Source organism: Nematostella vectensis, chromosome 9 (assembly GCF_932526225.1).
Source record: "Nematostella vectensis chromosome 9, jaNemVect1.1, whole genome shotgun sequence".
NCBI lineage: Eukaryota > Metazoa > Cnidaria > Anthozoa > Actiniaria > Edwardsiidae > Nematostella > Nematostella vectensis.
Genome location: NC_064042.1, coordinates 1,796,053 through 1,818,375, shown reverse-complemented (window position 1 = coordinate 1,818,375; position 22,323 = coordinate 1,796,053). Strand labels below are relative to the sequence as shown.

At 41.3% G+C, this 22,323-nt stretch overlaps 2 protein-coding genes and 1 long non-coding RNA gene across 3 annotated transcripts; 1 reads left to right on the top strand and 2 right to left on the bottom strand.

Moving 5' to 3' along the window:
• Window positions 1-2,413: 2,413 nt before the first annotated feature.
• On the bottom strand, window positions 2,414-2,995 carry LOC5509954 (tachykinin-like peptides receptor 86C). The gene has a single exon (XM_048732359.1). The coding sequence runs from the start codon at window positions 2,993-2,995 to the stop codon at window positions 2,414-2,416; it is 582 nt and encodes a 193-aa protein (XP_048588316.1).
• A 4,519-nt stretch (window positions 2,996-7,514) lies between these two features.
• On the bottom strand, window positions 7,515-15,792 carry LOC5509964 (probable G-protein coupled receptor Mth-like 3). The gene is made up of 8 exons (XM_032378982.2): window positions 15,696-15,792; window positions 13,986-14,102; window positions 12,645-12,943; window positions 10,978-12,368; window positions 10,505-10,630; window positions 9,777-9,913; window positions 9,171-9,330; window positions 7,515-8,648 (listed from the first exon to the last, which is right to left on the bottom strand). Exons 2-8 carry the CDS (start codon window positions 13,986-13,988, stop codon window positions 8,503-8,505), a joined length of 2,262 nt encoding a protein of 753 aa, XP_032234873.2. The 5' UTR covers window positions 13,989-14,102; window positions 15,696-15,792; the 3' UTR covers window positions 7,515-8,502.
• Window positions 12,252-21,776, top strand: LOC116616872. The gene is made up of 4 exons (XR_004295498.2): window positions 12,252-12,360; window positions 19,216-19,381; window positions 19,853-20,255; window positions 21,511-21,776. It is a non-coding gene; the product is annotated as an uncharacterized LOC116616872 (long non-coding RNA).
• The last annotated feature ends 547 nt before the right edge of the window (window positions 21,777-22,323 follow it).

Below are 22,323 nucleotides of genomic sequence, written 5' to 3'. Positions count from 1 at the left end.
ACTTTCCAATCGGCGAGTCTAAGATTAATGAGATCAGGAAAATTATCAGTGTTTCCTAAAGTAGAATTCGTCCGTTTTTTTCTCTAGTTCCTAACTTGGAAAAAGCGTAGTATTTGAAGATCCTTAATAAAAAATGTCAAACTTTTTGGTGGCAAAGGGGGGGGGGAGGGCTGAACACGCACCCCCTGTCTACGCGCCTGTCCTTTTATGGTGATTGATTCACCAAATGACATGATGCAGATAACACGACAAGCAAACACCCCTGCATATATCATGAGCCACACTGCATTTAGTCGCTACATTTTAATAAATAATCAAAGTCTAGCTATCGATAAAGTCATATTTTTATTGTGATCTAATGCAATTTTTTTATACTTTTCTTAATATTGTCATTTAATTCAGTCCCGAGACTGCTAGGTTATATTTTCTTATTTAACGATTTATCTATCTATCAATATATCTATGCTACATTTGCAATTACAAGGTCCGGCCAAGGGAGCACTGCAAAATGTGTCTCATTTAACGCGCGATTAAGATTTTTACGAAAATACACCACTTTAATATTCAACGCGTCAATCGCGCGGTAAATGAAACACAGTCTGCCTTGCATCCTGGGTCCGGCAACCCAACAAGGGCAGACACTCCTACATATATCCTACAATTCCTACCCCACAGTCTGACAACCCGATACTCATACGTATATTCTACATTTCACGGCCCAACAACCCAACACCCCTACATACATCTTACATTTCCTACCACACAGTCAGAAAACCTGACACTCCTGACACATTTCCTAACCCACTGCCCGACATCCCGATACTCTCATATTTCATGTATACTACATCTACCTCACGTTCTGGCATAACCCAACACTCCAACATATATCCTACATTTCCTATCCCATGGTCCGATACTCTTACATATATCCTACATTTCCTATCAAACAGCCCAACCACCCCACAAGATAGCCAGGAAATTTGGGGAGTGAGTGGAGTGGTCATTGATCATTTAGTGGACTTTGTTTCTAGGTATCTCATCCTAGTTTGCACTTGTTGTAGTATTCTTTCGTTTTTTTTTTCATTTAGCGGCGGTAAGTATTATTTTCGTGATCCGTGAACGGCCTTTTTTGTTTATCGTGAATCGTGGAAAGGACAATTTGAACACCGTGATCCGTGATTGCTACTTTCGCCGGTGATTCGGGAATGAAGAAATTCGATCAACGTGAATCGTGATCTATGCAAAAATCGTGAATTGTGCCTATGCTCTTTAAAAATCGTGAAACGTGATTTCCGATTTTTGGAACTCGTGAAACGTGCAGGGAACCCCCCTACCGCCCCTGTTCATTTGATATCTGACTTCCCAGTCATGTCTCCCTTCCCTATCCCTGGGAAAGATTATTAGACAATATACAACCTGGCTTTTAAGGTTGTGGATTTGAAGAGAAAAGCTTCAAGAAAAATATGCCATAATGCAGACATATTTCGAGAATGTTTAAATATTTCTGCCAAAAGAAAATTAAATCTGGAAAGTTGATAGGACTGTCTTTATAAGTTTTAGGTCTTTATAAGGTTAAGGTAAAATTTGAATGAATTACAAAGAACTCCTTTCATTTAAACCATATAAATACTCTTAGTCTACTTTTTTGCCCAGGCTTCCCACCCGCGTCAGTCAAGGATTTCTATGGCATACGAATTCAAGCAAATAAACTCTGTGAGTTATATCTCCATGCTCGAATTCATGTGGTGTTTTTTTCTCCTAAGAAGCTCAATTTTACGAGTTTAGAGCGGTATAAGTTTGTCTCGTATTTGTCGAGAGGGATGGAACTATCCCCCAATCGATCATCAAAGAAATCCGCTTAAAAACCTACGAGAAATGTGGCATAGACAGCTTAGCCCACACTACCCTAGACCCTTCTTGTCTCAAAATATCCAGCGTACTTTGCGGGCGCTTCCAAAGGTCTTTCGCCGGGGTGACCTTTGGGAGCGCCCGCAAAGTATGCTGGATCTTCGAGCATGCATTAGCATTAGATGATGGGGTCTTGTAGTCTAACCTACTCCCGTAGCCGGTCGATTGCTGTTTCTTATATTAATCATGAGCGGCGCACAAGGAGGGGAGGGGAGGGGAGGGAGGGGGGGTCGAGCTTGAGGACACACTTTTCTGAACATGTTTTTTTTACCATAATATTATCATAACTAGGGGCAATCAAGCTCTCCACATTTTTGTATTATATAGGTGTCGAGGCGTTTTTGTGAACAAGGCTATTTTTAGACCCACGAATTAGCCAGCCTTTACGACCCTTATGTTTACGTTTTGGCTTAGCTCATCTGCGCGCGCACTATCAAACAAAAAGCTACGTTCTCTCTTCGGTAATTTGACTTTCGTTGTTGTCTTCTCCAAGGACATTGCAGTCTCACTCCATGTCTATGACATCCACGGGTCTCCTGTCGCCACCCTGCTGCGCAACACCTAAAAGCGCGATCGTGGTTTGAGCGGTTTTAGCTCTTGCTTTCTTTGGCTCGACTTGCCGCTGTTCAGGTTTGCCGTGACAGCAGGCGAAACCACGTGCACAGGCCTTCTGAACAGCGCGACGAACTGTCGGATTGCAGACTGCGTAGACAAGCGCGCTAGCTGCGCAGTACAGGAATACAAAACACAGGGACAGGACCTCACTCAATTTGGAGACTTGTGAGTCTAAGAACCACAAGATGGCGTCCACTGTGTATGGTGTCCAGCAGATTACAAATAATGTTGTCATGGTAACAAAGAGCTTAGTGACCGCTCGGCGAGACCTTAGCAGCCCGATGTTAGTACTGGACTTGGCATCGCTTGAGAACCATAGCTTGTGGATGAGTCTCACGTAAACCGTAAAAATGATGATATTCGGCAGCAGAAACACAAGGATAAGGATGAGGATTTCAGAAATGAGCTCCTCAGATGATCGAGTGTGCCTGATTCCTCGTGAGCAATACCTCACTCCACTTTGCCTCACCATGACAACAACTTTTGGCAAGGAAAAAAATACCCCTAGGATCCAAAACACTACGATAGCTCGGAGTGTTTGTAGCCTTTTGTTCCGGCGTCTGAACCAGAAGGGTCTGATAATGGCAAAATACTTATCCAACGCTATAGCTGTAAGTGTCATGACAGTTACAAACGAACAAGTGTAGAACACAAATATCGTAAAGTTACACTGGAGTTGTTGGTCCCCAGCGCCGATAGACGAGAACACTAACAGTACAACTTGCACAAGTAAACAGAATAGAAGGTTCGATACTGTGCCATTAACCAAGTAGAAATTTGACGGGTTTGTGCGCAGCTCTCTTGACCTCAAAATCACAACCAACGCCACTAAATTACCAATCACTGAAAGCAAAATAAGTACTATAAGAAATGGCATTAAAAAACCAAACTCGCGAAACTCATCTCGAAAGCCCATTTCTTGTAGGACTATTGTTGAAGGATTATGCACTATTGCACCGCAATCCGTCGTGTGAATCGTGTTCCTGGAAGCCTGGTTACCGTATTTGGTTAAATTTTGGTGAGCTGTATTTTTGTTTTAGAACATTGTGTATCTTATAAATTTTCCTTGTTTAAATAAGCTATATTTTAATTAAGAACCCGAAGATTTTGTCAAGATTCTATTGAGTTCTCTTTTTCGTTTTTTATTACGCTATCGAGTTCTCAAAACACAAACTTTCTAAATAAGGTAATATTAGTTGTTTAAAATGCTGAGTAAGGCCCATTTTTTCCTGATCTTCATACAACGCATCCTTCCCTAATTTTAATAACTGTCTTGTAACAAGATTTGCTCATTTAGGTTGGCAGCTTTGACAGTATTGAATTGGCCAACAGGTTTGACAGCATTGTTCAATAAATTTATTTTCATTTTCAGCAGTAGTCAAGGTTCCTTGGCTGGCATCAGACATATTAAAATGTTTAACCAACATCGGGCAAGCAGACAGGATTAAAAAAAAAATGAATTTTTAAATGAAAGGAAATCATAGCTGTTAAAATGTGGCGAAGGCAGTTCCAGGATTAGACATATTAAAAAGTTTACCCAATATCGGGCAAGCATAAAGGACGAAAATTTTTAAATGAATGGAAATTAAAGCTGTTAAAACGTGCCGAGGGCGGATACAGGATTTCCTAAGGGGGGCGGGCCGGAGGGAGGGGTAATAATTTCTTTCAGAATTGAGATTTTCGAAAGGAGGAAAAGCCCTGCACCGCGCTCAATAGCCTCCAAAAAGAAAAAAAGGAAACAAAACGACTAAAAACTTTCTAGTATTACAAATCTCGACAGATTTCAATTGTACGGATAATTACCAATACCATACTAAAAGTCTACGAAAACCGGAGTGCGGGAAAATCTCTGAGCGATGAAAATTTTTCTAATGTCCGCCATCTTGGATCCAAAGGAAACGCAGCCTAGTCCCGAGCGTTCTTACCGGGTTTCCTATGCTCGGAGATGAACCGTGAGGTAGCCTGGGGGCTGGGACGAGATGGTTTCTTGTGACGTCACAACTCTTACCATCCACAGAAAACCCGATAAGGATGCATGGGGATAAGAATGCAACGGATTCGAATCGTATTTACCAAGTGGGGAGGGGTGGGAAAAACACTACTTTCATAAGCTTCAAGATATGTTAGGACGGTGTCGATCTAATTGCTCTCATGAATAACATCGAAATTATTTTCATTAACTACTTAATATGAGTGTTATAAAAAAACTGATTAAACTTATCCCTAAATGATTGCATTTCATTTGAAAAGTGCTTTTTTGTCGATAAAATACTACGATACACAGGTACCCTCCAAGCGATATGCTAACTTGAAATATATTGCTAGACACATTACCTTATCTGGGGTTCATTATTTGAAATTTGCAAAAACTACAAAAATTATAGTAAAATACGATACTTATTTCTTTCATGAATTTTAATAGCCTTTCGAGAACAAAAAGTCTTTTTCGATTTTATAAAAGCCTCCCAAGCATTCACAATGTGCTGCTAGTAAGAATTGCATTGTTAGAGTTAGTCTTATTTATCAAAAAAGAATAACCATACACAAAAGCCATTGGCTGTTAACTAGATTTCTGCTATAGCCAATTAAAAGCAGGCGCAATGTAAATGTTACATAACCCTCAAATTATATCCTGGTGGGTTTGTCTTGCCATCATTTTTAATATTCCCATGTTCAGTTTTTGGTTATTTGTAGCCGTTTTGTTTTCTACTCCATCCCAAACCGAGGAGATGGAGTACCTTACGGGTCCAGTCCAGGACCAGGTCCAGGATCGCAATTCAAAGCGTCATGTTATCATTTCTCATGGTTCTCGGCTTTCTGACGAACGGCTCCATCTGTGCGCTCTTCGTTCAATTCAAGAGCATGCGAAACGTCGTTAAACTTGGTCTTGTTTTCGACTTGGCGATCGTTGAGCTACTCGACGTCATGGTTAACATTCCACTGTTCATGGACTATTATCTCTTCACCAAGAAACGAAACTTGACTCGAGAGACGAGTTGGTATACGATGCTGTTCCATCGATTCTTCCTTCTGAATGATCTCTTTACTCAGCTTGGCTTGAGTATCGACTGTTTCTTTGCTCTGAGGTACGGTCATCGCTACAACTACTTGAAAACGACTCGGAATATCACCTGCTATGTTGTGTTCAAGTGGGTCGCTGTTTTCTTGTTGTTTCTAGGGTTTTCGATCCCTTTATACGCAGACGACCCAGATGAGACCGTCCCCGACGAGACGTACCAACGGGTCCTGTTTGGACCAGAGCAAATTATATGGAAAGTGGTGATCCCTTGCACTTTCCATGCTGGTGGTTTTATTAAGTGCGCGGGAGATCAGAAGGAGTTGCCATGCCGTCAGTACGCTCTACGGTATGAGAGTGGTCGGAGGAGGAAACAAGACAGTAGTAAAGCGCTTTTGACACTTGCCATTACTATTGGCACCCAGACAGTTTTAAGGCTTCCCGCCATTTCATACAGGTAAACTCTTATGTAATGTTACTTGGTCAGATCTACACTATTGGACTAATACAGGGCTTGTGACTGGTAAACTTGTACGTAATGTTACTTGGTAATGGTCTAGTTATGTCGATAAATTCTGCTGTGTAAAAAGGAATATACCTAAAAGGGGAAACCTAAAAAAAGTAAGATGTTTCATTTAAATGTGCTTAGCAGATTTGCACGTAACAGAGTACACATCCATATTCCAATTTTGAAATCAGGGCGCCATAGAAGTGAGAGGGGCATGAGTGTCCCTTAACAATGTGTCCCTGGACATCCACAATTATTACAAATGTGATATAATCCAGTTCACCCTGATATCCAGGGCCACGGCACTGTAAATAAACTAAACGTGTCAAGTTGAATATATATTGGCCAAAAAGTTTCGTATCCCACAGCGCAAAGTAATTTTCTATGGCAAGAAATAAATGCCAGTTATCCTTTCAAATTTTAGCTCGAAATATTTTTTGTTTTTCCTTTACAGCTATATCGGAGTAAGGGGTGATATTGAGGGCGATCGCTGGTACGCTTTCTATACCTATTTCTTCCTATTTGCCGCGAGTTCATTGATGCCGATCATATTCTACTGCCGGACAAACCGGTTTCGCCGAGCTCTCATCCAGTTTATGCGCCACCCTCTTAAAGCGAGTGCCTTCTTAGACCACGCGGCCAGTATGGGGGTCCGAGTGCACCGCAACGGGCAAGAAATGGCTATGAAGAGAATTAAAGCCACCCAAGAGTTCACAGGCGAGCCAAATGAATTTGTACGAGGAAAAGAGCAGCGACCATTCAGCACCACACCCAGCCGCGAAAACACTATTGACACTACTCTATCGCGGGAAAATATAACCGATGACGAGGATGCGATGGGGAGAAAAGTCGGGGGCACCAAGATCACTACGGGGCAAGAGATCGTTAATCCAGGGGCAAGAACTGGACACCATCACCGTCAACACCTTATTGTCATCTCAAGAGAATATATTCGATGACGAGGAAGAGAATTTGCAAACAAGCTTGCCACGCAACTCCGCTCCTCGCGAGAGGTCGGTGAACGAGGGGCAAGAACTGGACACCATCACTATTGAAGGAGAATTCAGCTACGACACTTGGCTCTGAGTGACATGGAGAGGAGAAATGAGGTGTATCTTTGTAAGGCACTTTTCTTCACTATAACACTGATATTTGAATAGCTTAGGACAGAGGACGTATAAGGATTTGCAGCAGAATTCTGAATGATAAACAGGAATGAGTAACTTGAATGCGTCCCCCCCCCTAGATTCAGGTTATTAATTTGAACCACTCAGGATAAGGACTGGATCCACCCACGCATTGGAATAAAGCCCTGTACATACTGCGCCAGCACAAGCCAGCATTGCTGGCGAATTCTTGCTCGACTGGCCACAAGACAAAGGAAATGTCAGAAAGTCCATTCCCATTTTGACATTTCCTTTGTCATATAGTCAGTCAAGCGAAAACTCGCCAGCAAATGAATGAATATTTGCTTACAATTCTTTATTTTCCTTTAAGTATAACACTATATACAAAGTAGTTTGATCAATAATCGTTGTAACCTTATTAGTTTAGTTGTATGTGATACGTGACTAATAAATGCTATTGTTTGTATAACATGTAAATATTTGAAATCCCTCACCCTACGACAATGTTAGATATTTTGTGATATTTAAGACGCTAAATTCTTTTTTTTTTCTCTGGAGGGTAGGGGGTAGGGGATGGGGGGTGGGGGGTGGAGGCGGGATGGGATGAAGTTTCAGAGAACTTTATCCCGTAGCCGCTGCATGGCTACCTGGTGGTACCAGCCACCCTACACGGGATCTACTTAATGCGGCGCGCCGAGGTTGTTTTGGCTAAACAGCTTTTACTAAGTTCCCTATAGAAGACTCATTTTCGGCTCGATTTTCGTTAATTTTTCAGATTTTATTAATACATCTATGCTTTGTCAGATCCCGCAAGATTCACTCTTGTTTGAAATCAAATTATTTATTTTTTTCATGCAAGGTAAATGGAAGCAATTTTTTTATATTAAAATAAAAATATCGAAATCTGCGCGATGATTTTTTTTCTAAATTCACAGTAACACCTAACAATACTCCAGCTTGAAGCACACGAATTTTTGGCTTAAAACTGACCTGTCAAACTTCGCGATTGCTAAATCTTTATTTTACGCCAAAATTGTCCTTGCAATCTTTGAAAAAATAAATGCACTTTTGCCTACAAAGATCCATTCCCGAATTTACGCCCCCTGTTAAGTCCACACCCTAAGGCAACTTGTGCGAGAAAAATCTGAAAAATTTACGAAAATCGCGCCGAAAATGAGTCTTCTGTAGGCGGAATTAGCATAAGCTGTTTAGCCAAAACAACCTCGGCGCGCCACCTTAATCGACAAGTAGTAATGGGGCGACTTTTTTGTAGAATTTGTTGTTGTTGCGATCTGAATTGACTTGCCCTATATACTCCATATGCAATTCTACATCTTGCTGAAAGCCATATTTTCCGTGGCCTGTATCGGGCGGGTACCATCATTCACGCCCGCAGAAGAGGTCAGCGGCTTCTTTTTCTGTAGATGGCTGAGTGTTGTCTTATTTGACAAAAAAAACAGACTGACAATAAAACCTAGAAAAAAAGCAACCAACAATAATTAGCTAACGCGATTTGTTGACAGACGATGGAACTGTTCAGAAGCCTGATCCCTTCCTGTGCGGGATTCCTGTGTTTTCCGTGAGGCAAGAGGGGTTTCGGAGAGCTGGGTGACGTCATTTATCGATAGAAAACCCGGGACTAAGCTGATGCTGTTTTACGGTTAAAAAGGTTGACGACAACACGTGTATCAGTATCATCAGTATCATGGATGATGATGGAGATGATGACGATAACGATGGAAACGATGATGATCATAGTGATGATGAAGTATGGTGATGATGAAGGTAAATAAATGATTGATTCATCGTGTAGCATAGCCGTAGCAGGTCTCGAACTATTTTGTGGGGGGGGGGAGGGCACGACACAGAAACATTAAAAAACATTGGGGGGGCACTGCCCCACCCTGCCGTAACTTCCTTTTAATTTTTAAAAATATTGGGAGGCAAGTTCCCCTAGTGCCCCGCCCTGTGCATGCTATTCCGTCCACGGCATTACCCTGTAGACTGTTGAGGATGGTGTAAGTGTAGAGAACCAGAGTCGAGTCCACGAGTCCGACCATCAGACCAAGTATCCACGTAAAGCCCATCACACAGGACAGCTTGGCGATCAGGTAAGGGAGAGGGTTCTTACCATTTTCACGGGCCATCCTGGAAGTCTGGAAAGATTACATTTTATTCCGTCATGCACAGCTCTGATATCAAAACAAGTGTACTCAATGCAAAACAGAGGAACGGACGATAAAATACTCAGATAAGATAGATGGACGACAGACCGCTTGACAATCAGATGGGAATTTTCATATATTCTTGGAATTCTGTAAAAGACTATATTCTCCCTCAAGTATAGGTTAGTGACTATTACATTGACAGGCGTGCTGGGATAACATCGTAGTTTAACAACTGACATTTAGATAAAAGGGGTTCTTAGAATTTTCTCGGGCGGAAGTCAGAGAGAGTACAAAATGTATGTTAACCATCAAATTACCTGATAACGTCTTTCACAAAAACAAAAAGACTTTTCAAAACAGAAGGATAAACAAAATAACAGAAATCTCTTTACCTTTTGAGTTTTGTGTATAGGACATTCCTAAGGCCTCTTTACCTTTTGGGTTTTGCGTATGGCTAGGACAGTCCTAAGGAGGGCAACAAGGTTAAAGACGATCACCATGGAAACTGGCGCATGCATGGTTCCTAGCCGAGAAAGGTTCTTTTCCATCCAACAGCCCCCCGGTGACTGTCCTGGAATGCATGTAAGGTTTGATATCAGATCTGGCCAGTAGATTTAGACAACGAATAGTATACATCTTTAAATATATAAAAATTAACACGCAAACTACAGTTTCATCCCTAGGCCTTTGGTTTGTGTGTGTTTTCCATATACCTAAATATACTTTGCTCTACACCTATATTAAACACTGTTTTCTGATCGCCCACATTCACGCATTATATAGTATTTATCTTAATAGAACTTATATACAATATAAACTTAGAGCTTAGAACAATATCATGTTCTAAGCACTTGATATGTATTTAAAACGGCTAATCTTGGAGCTGGGGAACCCAAGATTCAAGTAAGCTCACATATGTTCATATCCAGGGCTGAAAAACAGAAAGATACTATCCACGCCTCGACCTGGAATCGAACCCGTTTGTTTTAACAGTGATGAGAGGCCACATTTACTGAGACGCTAACACATTGGAGCGGATTTTTGATAGTTCATTTGAGGAATAACGTTTCAAAGGCTTTTTTTTTACTTTGGGTTTGTCTAAAGTCATGATTGAAACCGTTTGCCCGATGACCACCAGACACCGCGTGTTCACATCTCTTACCGTATCCGATATTGACAGATTCCACAGTCTTGTCGAGGGTCGCACAAACTGAAACAAACACGAAGGGCGATCCCCAAGCGAAGCCACTGTACTTGAGAAAACGATTGTTACTGCAGCTTCGCACTCCTAAAGATGACAGATTTCAGCGACATATCAATCAATGGCAGTCGTTTTTTCTAAATGGTCCAAAGAAGCCTGGGGCGAGCGCACGGGAAACCTGTGTTGTTCTAAAGATGCTGGGGCCTGGGCCTGTTTCAAAATGGCGGCCAGTAAAATCGTAGTAAACACGAATTCTTGCAAGTTTACCTTGAAGTTTTCGACGTACACAGTTATAGGACGACAAAAAACGATAAAATTGAAGTGTTCCAAATTTGGTATGTAATGTCCTAATAAGGGATTGACCGAAGCCAGAAAAACGACAGTTTTCAAAATAAAACAGCAATGAATAGACGAAGATCTAGCAAGACACACACCTTTTGATGTAAATGTCTTCATGACGTCATACGCCATTACTGCCATCCACCCAAATGAAGCCAGAAAGAAATAGTGGATCACTATGGCAACAGCAATGCAAAGTTCCCGGATGTTGTTGTAGCCAATCAGCACGTAAAAGATTTGATACCCTAGCAAGGCAGCCAAGAAGCTCATTAAGTTCTTTCCGGGAATATTCCTCATCTCTTTGACCCTGCAGTAGACCCCTAACAGAACCAGCTCAGTGACCGCTGACAGCGCAAGACCCACGTACGTAAACACTTGCATTTCATCAATGCGGTTTCCATGGCTACTGTCAATTGTTTTCGCTGCGAAGGCCTCCTTACCCACGCAAACTACAACCGATAAGTCTCGAATTGTGTAATGCTCTTTAGGGTATACCGCGCCTGTTTTCATCACTAACAAACTTTTGTTGCTGAGTAGTGTGACGTCACAAGCTTTGTAGATGACCCGGACGCAAGGGGTGGTCGGTAGAGTCGGTGATTCACTTCCGGTCATAGCACTTCCGGTACTTCCACCGGTTATGTTTTCGTTTGCGGTTGTTGGTTGATTCGCAGACATTGTTAAGGATGTCGTTTTGGGGGTGGTGGTTGATGGCTGTGATTCTATTGGTAGGGTTTTGCACGTCATTTCCACGAGGTCATACGCATGTCCTGTCGCACACGAGTAAGCCTTTGTGTATGATTTTTCCACATTGTCACCCTTCAAAATTTTCAGGTCGTATTTCTCGTTGGTTTTGAAGTCAAATAGAATGTTCAAGGCTGCTGGTGGGTTGTACGGGTAGGCAAGCCAGCAATTCGCCCCTCCACTGAAATCACTACAAATCGCGCAGTGAGGGTTTTTGAATATTTTCTCTACAGAACGTATAGGGAGCGAATAGAGATTGCATATGTCGTGTACAGCTTGTTTGACATCCTTTTTCTGATTATCGGTGGCATTTTTTACACAATCCGTGTCTTGAGGAGTACAGGAGTCAAAATTTTGACCCATCGCGTAGCTAGGAAGGTATTCCCACGTGCAGTTTTCCCTGACGTGTTTTAACAAACGGCCCGGATCATTCCAGAGAGATTCCATGTCGTCATTTTCGCACGTTATGTTCATTAACCAATAGGAAAGCTGCGACGCGTTGTTACATTTCGCGCAGTAGATATTCTTGTAAGATATGTTCTGCGCATGGTCAAAGACGGGAGCACCGCTGAGCAAAGTCGTGTCATGCTCATCCTGGTAACATTTCTCGGCTGTTTTATCTCCAGGAGGGTTTTGGCGACAGCCGCTGACCATGGCGAAGGCGCGCTTCTCACTCGTCCTCGCACAAGTTTTTGGACTGGGGCGAGTATGGAAAGGTAGCTGCCACTGTGACCCAGGTAAACAACTGTAATTGACAATAACAATGATCATAACCAGGAGAACATGTTCTAAATAGACTATCACGGCAGAAACTTTACGATATATTTAGGCATGTAGGTGTAGAGGGGTGGAGGCAGTGGGGTGTGTTCAACATAGTTTTGAGCAAATTCCGAAAACGACCAGCTACTGTATGTATAATAGAGGTGCTAAGTATTATTCTAATCTAACCTTTCTAAAAACGCCAGCTATATTACATAATTTTGCTTTTTTTTATACTCTCAATAAACAAGCAATACCCTACCGTTTAACGTAGTCATAGCAACAGTCTCCAAGCTCCATGCATATGTCATCACAGAAACATGGATTGAGACTTTCCCGCCGTTTTCTGGCTGAGTCGGTACTTGCACAGCGCCCGTAGGCGCATGACGCGATCCTTTCAAGAGTATGGCAACTTGAAGCCGTCCATTGAAGGTTGGAGCCAAGTTCACGGGTGAAAAAGTCGATCGGAAATGATTGATTGGCGTAGTGGAAAATGAATTCATCAGGGAGGTATGAACGCGGTTGTAGGTGGTGGCGGTGGGGGCAGGTTATCTGCGGAGACTTGAAAAATACAGACATTTTTATCACCATTATTGACTAATTGAGAGTGAATAAAAGGTGATAAAGGAAATGTCTGTATAGCTTCCTGGTTGTACGAAAAACATGCAGACGTGTGATCTATTGGAGATTTTAGACAATCGAATTTTGCGCATGGCCCGCCAGTATTTAAAACTACCTTTTTCTGTCTCGCGTTTGTTTCAGATGAATTTATTTCAGATGAAGATGTATTTCTAAGACACATTTCACAGGCTAATAAGAACTGTGAAAATCTCATCAAGTTTTTCGTTTACGGCTAAGTGCTCCGTTGACATGGACCGGGCTTATTTTAAAAAGTTCTTGTAAAAATTGCGACCGGCCCACACATCGAAACATTGTCTTGTACTGTTTTCTGATCGAGGGAAAAATGAACATTTGACTGGCGTTAGACTGGCACATATTCTATTATCCATTTTCCTACAAATGGTGAAAAAGGGAAATAGAAGAGTGGACATCCGTTGACATGGACCGGGCTTATTTTAAAAAGTTCTTGTAAAAATTGCGACCGGCCCACACATCGAAACATCGTCTTGTACGGTTTTCTGATCGAGGGAAAAATAAACATTTGACTGGCGTTTGACTGGCACATATTCTATTATCCATTTTCCTACAAATGGTGAAAAAGGGAAATAGAAGAGTGGACATCCGTTGACATGGACCGGGCTTATTTTAAAAAGTTCTTGTAAAAATTGCGACCGGCCCACACATCGAAACATCGTCTTGTACGGTTTTCTGATCGAGGGAAAAATAAACAGTTGACTGGCGTTTGACTGGCACATATTCTATTATCCATTTTCCTACAAATGGTGAAAAAGGAAAATAGAAGAGTGGAGGAGAGGATCCAAGAGGAGACCGACAGCGTCAGCGAAGAGTAGAAAAAGGAGAAGAAACAAAGAGTACAAATGTGAAAAATGAATAGTAGATGAATGAATAGAGAATAACGGAATATATTGGAAAGTGTTTAATGAAAGCTATAAAAAGTATAGTCATTGGTTTTTCAACTTACCATTGGATGAACATTTTAATGAAATAATTACAACAACCAGGTTCAAGAAAACTCTCGGCATCGTGCAACAACACAGGGGCATCTCTCATTCTACTCTTCCATCATTTATGGATGATTCTAAAAACAGATAACGACATTTATTGTAAAAACTGAATCAGCGCCACCTGCCAGCAACTGGGTTTTTTCATTAAATCTTCCCGTATGGTATGAAACATTAAGGCGTACTTAACAGCAGTACAGCTCGGTGTGACAAATCGTCGTACACCTATTTCAATAAAGATTGTCAGCGCGAACTGCGAATGGCAATTGCCAGATGGCAGTTCTACGACCGAAAGGTGTTTATGGGTAGTAATAATTTGTAAAAATTGGTGATAAATAAACTCAAGCGATGCCAAACCATATATCAATTATATTAAATGGATAGTCTTGTGCTTTATTTATATTTTGCCGAACATGGAACAAATATTTTGGGATTCATGGGTCCTTTCGGTCATAGAACTGCCATTTGTCAATGGCCATTTGCACTGACAACGTTTTTTGAAATAGGTGTATATTATAGCAGTGCTTTTTGAAGATTTGAGTAAAAAATTATAGTTTTGCCAATAAACTTATTTTCAATGGAAACCCTAAATAATTACATTTCACCTTATAACAGACAATGCAACCAAATCTGTAGGCTTTAAACTTTCCTGGCAGTTGCGTACACAGGGAGGTGCGGTGGCGGCATGGAGAGAAATTTATCGAAAATTTGTTGGTTTTGTCTTTATTAAACTACATTTTTTTCATAAGGTCGGAGATTTCACATTCTCTTATTTATTGCCCATTCCTACATCTTTGTTAGTTTTTCTCCGCTCATAAAATATGCTCAAATTCAGAGGGTAGGCTTGCGTGATCTGAGGTCACGTAAAAAGTGGTCGCGAAAGGACCATAACAAGCATACAACTTTGTAATAGTTAAAACAAAAGCAAAAAACAACTTTGTTTCTAGAACGCAAAGCGCTAATCGAGTTTTAATTTCACCAAACATAAATATGTTTTATTTTTAACTAGCGTCAAGCAACTCTTTTACCGTTTCGCGCGCCCTTTCGTGCATGCAAATCTGCTTTTGGCGAGCAATTTGAGCATGCGAGCAAAACCTTTTTTGCACAATAGTCGAGAGCTTTGGTTTTAAAGAATTTCGGCCATCGAGTACATTGAGATTTTTTTTGGCGAGTATCAACACATTTTTAGAAACATTGGCTAAAGAAATAATATAAAAATAACTGTTTTCTCATTTCTCTGTACGTGCTTCTGGGGGATTAAATGAAAATAAAGATAAATAAAATGATTGCACCAGAAGCGGATCTGTATGCGTTTGTACGATTAAGATCAATAGCTCTTCATTTGGAGATGTTTTCGTATACCAAGAGAATAAGCTGCTGATTTAATTAAATTGAAAATTGTCTAACCAAATTTTAAGATTTGGTCACAAAATGTCATTAAATTTAAATGAAATCTCATTCTGTCTCTAATTGAGCTCGATTTTTCCTTCTTGTAAGTAAAATCGGGCTCCCAATAAAGCGAAATATGTTTTTCCCTGCACAAGTCAGGCCGTGATTGAATATCAGGGTAATAGTTTTGATTCCCTGATCATTTTCAAAAACTCGATCATTAAAAAAAGCTATAAGACAGCCGTCGTCTGCTCTGAGCTATGTACTTGAAATTTTCTTACCTCTTCTCAGAAATGTTTTCATGCACTGCCAAGAACTTTATTTGCAAAGTTATGCGTTCTCGTTACATTAACCATTTCCCTACTGCTGTGACCAACATCAATAATTTAATTTGAATATAAATTTCATCATTACTTTAAGAGCTCTAGGGTTGCTATGGCACCTTTGAGAATAATTGTGCAGGAAAGCTGACAGAAGTGTTTTTGTGCATAGTTTTGAGTTTGTTTGGCCTACTGTTTATTATAAAGTTAGTCCCGTAAGCTGCCATTACCCCCCCCTCCCCTTACCCTTCCCCCACCACACCATCTATTTTGCTGTCGTTTTAGATTAATATTATACACCTATTTCAAATACGTTTGCACTTGGAGAATCTATGTGTGGTAACCCGCAGTGCTTCATGGGTATCAAATAAGTAAAAAAAAAACAAGCGCAAAATTAAAATAAACACAGGTATAGAAAGGTTTAGCATTCTTGTTTATGTACCTCTAAACGTCTCCCACGGCGCTCTAGGGTTGCTATGGCACCTTTGAGGATGATTGTGCAGGAAAGCTGACAGGAGTGTTTTTGTGCATAGATTTGAGTTTGTTTTGCCTACTGTTTATTATAAAGTTAGTCCTGTGAGCTGCCATTACCTCCCCCCCCCCCCCCCCTTACCCTTCCCTAACACCATCTATTTTGCTGTCGTTTTAGATGAATATTATACACCTATTTCAAATGCGTTTGCGATTGGAGAATCTTTGTGTGGTAACCCGCAGTGCTTCATGGGTATCTAATAAATAAAAAAAACAAGCGCAAATTAAAATAAACACAGGTGTAGAAAGCTTTAGCATTCTTGTTTATGTACCTCTAAACGTCTCACACGGCGCCCAGAGATCAGGGGCCGGTTCCTAGAAGGCCAGATGGGTTATCTGTAGATAAATGATAAATGCTTATCCAACGGATAAATCCTGAACAAATCCTATACAACAGATAACTTTTGTCCGTGGATAACTTTATCCAGCCTTTCAAAAATCGGCCCCAGGATTTAGCCGTTTATTCGATACCCATGAACCACTGCGGGTTACGCTACTTTGATTCGCGGGTGCAGCCTTTATCAAAATAGGTGTATTTAAAAAATCCAAAAGGTTCTTGTTTCCGTAGCTTTCCGCTCGGGTCAAGGCATTCATGTAGACATAGAACAGTAGAATCGTCTTCAACCCCTTTTATAGGGTTCCGAGGACCACACTCTAGTAATGGATACTCGAGAAGTGTGCCGCAGAGTGTAGAATGCACAAAAAATACCCCTATTAGACGAACAATTATTCGAATTATAAAGCCTTCTTGTTTTATATTGAAGCATTATGCTATAAACACTTATTATATTTAAAAAGACCAAAAACAAGCTCAAGAAAGCATCCATTTTCACCCCTCGGGGTTATTGCGACATATTAAAACTGGATTGGTTGGAAAATGAAGTATTAAACTTTATTTTCTATCTTTCTTTATATTTTTTTACAGATTTTAAAAACGCGGCCCCCACTCAAAAAATCCGGGCTGCGACGTCCCTGGATTTATCGGTAAAGAAGGCAAAAAACACAATGACAAAGGACAATGAAAATCAGACTAAGTATACATACAAAGTAAACTGTATAAAACCAAGGGCACGACAGAAAAATGAGATTTTTAATACGTGGTCTTAGCAGACAAAGATATTAATTTATTTTTTTAATTGTTTGTTCAAGGGATGAATTTGACACACACAAAGTAAACGACATAGAAAAATGCGATTTTAAATACGTGATTGATTTAACTTGGCGGAGTTTTGTTGCAATTAACAAAATTACATTTGCCATTTGTTGCATAGGAGCATATGCTATGCCTGAAAGCCTTAACATAAGAATTAATAATACATTTGATTGCTAAATAGCCTTCAAGCTCGTCTTTACTTTTAACATTTGGCTAATCCAATCCAATAATACCTTTTTGTGATAATAATGATAACATGTTTCCACGTTCTTATCACCTCGTCATCATGAAAACAGCCGTGTTTATCTCTCGAGGCACAAATAGGGAGACAGTGTGCTGTAATTTCGGATACATGTGAGTGGTTAACCCGAATAAACCAATCTCCGGACTCGTTTACAAGCGCTAATGTTTATTTTTATACTAAATATAGGCAACAATTATATTTTTTAATTATTTTTTTCCTTCATTTGACATGATATTTTTATTCTTTAAATTACTTGTTTTTTTATTTCTTTTTGGATAGCGCGTTATAAAGCAAATCTTTCTTAATTGGCCAATATCTCCTAGTGACGCATTATAACACAAAAAAGGATTGTAAGTCTGTTCTTTGGAATTTTACACAATAATTTTGAAATCTCCTGTTCACATTTGAAGAAAAATTGGTAGTAAGAAATGGGTGTTTTTTTAAGAGTAACTGAAAGACTCGAAAATAATTTCTGATGACAGTTTAAAAGAATGACAAAAAACGTTGAAATCATAGAAATTCATGAAAACGATTACAAAAAACTCCTGATAAACGAATAACCTTGCCAAGTGGACACGAATGATGTTTTTTGTGTATTTACTTGCCAGCTCGAGGTGGGTTTAATAACCCCCCCCCCCCCCCCCCCTTCAACTCGCGTAAAAGTATGGACAATGGCGGCAGACAAAGAGGAAACATCAGCTTAAGTCATCTCCCATGCCTATATGACATATAAGACTCTAGACATGTCTTAAAGGGAAATACGAGAAAAATCGCATACAACTGAGCTCAACCAAGTCCCATAAATAAAAAAGCCAATTTTCCTTGATTATAGGAGGATCTTGTTGTTGGCTTTTTCATACAATTCCAAGAATTTAGTAAACGCACATCCTAAAAACACATTCTATGCGCTATAAGTGAGGTGATTTTTTTCTCGAGCGGGCTGTGTAGATCATCTAACAGGGAGACAGTGCTGAATAAGGTATGCGCATGCGCGTGCTCTGGCTAAAACAAACACAATCCCGTAGTGTTGAATCGTTCGAGCAAAGGTACAAAAAGGCTGACTTCAGTCGCTATTTTGACTAACTGTATAGCATAAAAACCATACTGTACAAAAGATGACAGATTTGTTTGATAATGAGGGAGTCATAAAGAAATGATAGCCTTAAATTTTCTTAGTATTCGCCAAAATGTGACATTTGGCCGGTAAAACGCCGCCAAACAAAAAGGCTGGTTTAACTGCGCGGTACTGGAGCTAGTCTTGCGTATTTCAGCACTGGCAATCAGGGATAAGGGATCGTCCCATTTCCCGAGCGGCCCTGAAACGCGAATGAAGCAACGAAGAAAATTCGTTCAAGCAACGAATAAACGAGGAAAATTCGTTTAAACGTGGCTCTAAGCTCTTGCATCAAGTTTGTGTTGAGACCATTTCAAGCGGTTCCAGCTTGACATACTTCAATAAATGTCAAATCCTGGATTTTTAGAATATTTCCAAACAAAACACCTTTTCGTCAATGTCCCACATTTTTAAATGATTGTTCTTATTCAATCAATAGCTAAATCTGTCACTTGGATCTAATACGCAGTAGAATAAAGACCGGGTGTCTCAAAGAAGTTATTTCGAGTCTCACACGCAAGACCTCAGCACTCCACAAAGTTCCAGAAGAGAGCTAGCCGAGAGGGAGGCGACTTGCAGAGTCAAAGTACAGCTCCCTTATCAAGGTATGACGCATCAGTAGTAATTGTTAGGGAAAACTACAAGCTTAACCATTAATGAGTTGGGGAGGAATTTCAGCTGGAGCCACTAAAATTACGATTCTATCGATTCTACAGAAAAAGTTTAAATAACAAATCTCAATTCAGATTTGCTTGCCCTTCCTCGACAAATATAGAATACTTTGAACTCACTAGATCGACAAGTTAAGGGTTTATTTGAATAAATTAGGAACTTTTGGGCATTTAGTCCATCAAGGACCTTTCCCGACTGGCGGGCATATAGCTGACTGCGTTATTACAAACTTAAAAAAAACTGGCTTTTGCTACTTTGATTTTTTATTCGAGACCAAATAAATTCACCATTTACAATTTGGTCGTTGCGACTTTTGTTAAAGTTTTATATCCATCCGAGAAATGTCTAGAACAATTAATACATTACTTAAACAGCAATTTCCTGATTCTCGATTTGAACGAAAGGTTCAAGATGGGAGCCCCGCTTGTCTTCTTCATCCGCGCCATTTTTGGCCAAATCCATGCGGCGCATGCGCAGAACACCACAGTTGGCAAGCTCGCAGATATTTAAAAATCGCTAAGTCAATCAATCTCTCGAGAAAAGTATGCTACAGCAGCTCTTCATCGAGGAGAAGATACGCACAGATGCCGACTCCGGAGTCAAACAAATCCGGAATTTCTGGACAGGAATTCGGCCGTACCACAGCGCTACCCACACCAAGCCCTAGGCCTGCTCTCCATTCACGACCACTCCAACAATATCCGCACTGTAGGGCTGGGAGAGTTCGTGGCTGTGCTGAATGGGCTGGAGTTCCGCACAAGGCACAATGACTACAGACTTTACAAGCCGCATAGGACAAGCAAGGAGGTGAGAGGGGGAGGGGTGGGGTACAATGACTACAGGGTTTTTACATGCCGCATAGGACAATGAAGGAGGTGAGAGGGGGAAAGGGGGGGTTAAATGACTACAGGCTTTTTACATGCCGCATAGGACAATGAAGGAGGTGAGAGGGGGAGGGGTGGGGTACAATGACTACAGGGTTTTTACATGCCGCATAGGACAATGAAGGAGGTGAGAGGGGGAAAGGGGGGGTTAAATGACTACAGGCTTTTTACATGCCGCATAGGACAATGAAGGAGGTGAGAGGGGGAGGGGTGGGGTACAATGACTACAGGCTTTTTACATGCCCCATAGGACAATGAAGGAGGTGAGAGGGGGAGGGGTGGGGTACAATGACTACAGGGTTTTTACATGCCGCATAGGACAATGAAGGAGGTGAGAGGGGGAGGGGTGGGGTACAATGACTACAGGCTTTTCACATGCCCCATAGGACAATGAAGGAGGTGAGAGGGGGAGGGGTGGGGTACAATGACTACAGGCTTTTTACATGCCCCATAGGACAATGAAGGAGGTGAGAGGTAAACAGGCTATGCCCCGTAGGACGGGAGAGGGCTTGTAAGATAATAGATACCAGAGGCTTTGTCCAGGGTTTTATATTTACAAGTTGAATACTAAATTGCAGTACCACGCAGTGCAAAAATTGGTGAGTTTTATAGGGTGACTAATTTTTATATTACTACATGGTGTTAAATTAAAAATAATTGAAAAATAATCAATGCGTAGAACTTTTGTTTCTGATTATTTAAGATGCTGTATGTTGCATCACAAAGAAGTTACCTATGTGTCATTTTATTGGAGCATATGAAAAAACCGTTGTCGTTTAAGGGGTCTGGTACCGAAGAATTTTAGTTTCTTTCAGGCTTTCTCCATTCACAAAATGGTCACAGTCACTGTTTTTCTCTTTTGAATACAATTCATAAAGTTTGTGCACCTGCAGTACGATAGCCTTAAAAATGACAAGATTCGTGCAGGTTTTCCAAATAAGGAATATATTAGTTTCCTTATATGGAAGTGACCGTGTCTTGGAAAAACGACAATTTTTGGCTAAATTTTCTTGATATGCCACGCCCATATTTACGTTGTTTTTAGAATAACATCCATCCTCACTATATTATCTTTTGACCCATTGTCAGCGGGTGCAATAATAGTTGAGGGAGGACGCCCATTCGGCCTCCTGACATATAAGATCTTTCGATGCAACACGGCGTGCCTTCTTCTCTAGGCAAGATGCACGAGTGTGGCTAGCGGCACTCGAATCTTCTTCCCGCACATCCCGGGTATCGGGCGACTCCGTTAACGCTACCTCATCCACCCTGTATACGGGGAAGGGAACATCTCGGTGTGGAAGGAGCTAGAGGCTGTCAAGGATCTCCTCCTAAATTCCGAGAACTACCGGTTCGCCTTCCGCGAGCCACTAGCGACACCGAAGGAGGGGGAAGAGTCCGAAGCTACCTTACCTCCTGGTGGGAAGGTGGTGCTGCAGTTGGGTATGAGCAAAAATCGGCGCGTGGTCCCGAAACATCAGGGAGGTAAGAGGTGGATAGAGAGGGTGATCTCGGAGAATCAGCACACGGTTACAATCACACCCATTGAGGTAAGGTGTCTCGATGAACAGGGCCTTAGCTAGCGGGAGAGGGGGGTGGAGAGGGTGATCCCGGAGAATCAGCACACGGTTACAATCACACCCATCGAGGTAAGATGTCTCGATGAACAGGGCCTTAACTAGCGGGAGGTGAGGTGGGTGGAGAGGGTGATTCCGGAGAATCAGCACACTGTTACAATCACACCCATCGAGGTAAGATGTCTCGATAAACAGGGCCTTAGCTAGCGGGAGGTGAGGTGGGTAGAGAGGGTGATTCCGGAGAATCAGCACACTGTTACAATCACACCCATCGAGGTAAGATGTCTAGATGAACAGTGCCTTAGCTAGCGGGAGGTGAGGTGGGTGGAGAGGGTGATCCCGGAGGATCAGACTGTTACAATCACACCCATCGAGGTAAGGTGTCTCGATGAAAAGCCTTAGCTAGAGGGAGGG

Coding starts and splice junctions, on each gene's coding strand:
- LOC5509964 (XM_032378982.2), bottom strand. Junction 12,369..12,644: donor TGCTATGACTACGTTAAACG/GTAGGGTATTGC, acceptor TGTCAATTACAG/TTGTTTACCTGGGTCACAGT. Junction 9,914..10,504: donor ATCTGTCAATATCGGATACG/GTAAGAGATGTG, acceptor CATGCATTCCAG/GACAGTCACCGGGGGGCTGT.
- LOC5509954 (XM_048732359.1), bottom strand. CDS start 2,995: ATGGTGAGGCAAAGTGGAGTGAGGTATTGCTCACGAGGAATCAGGCAC.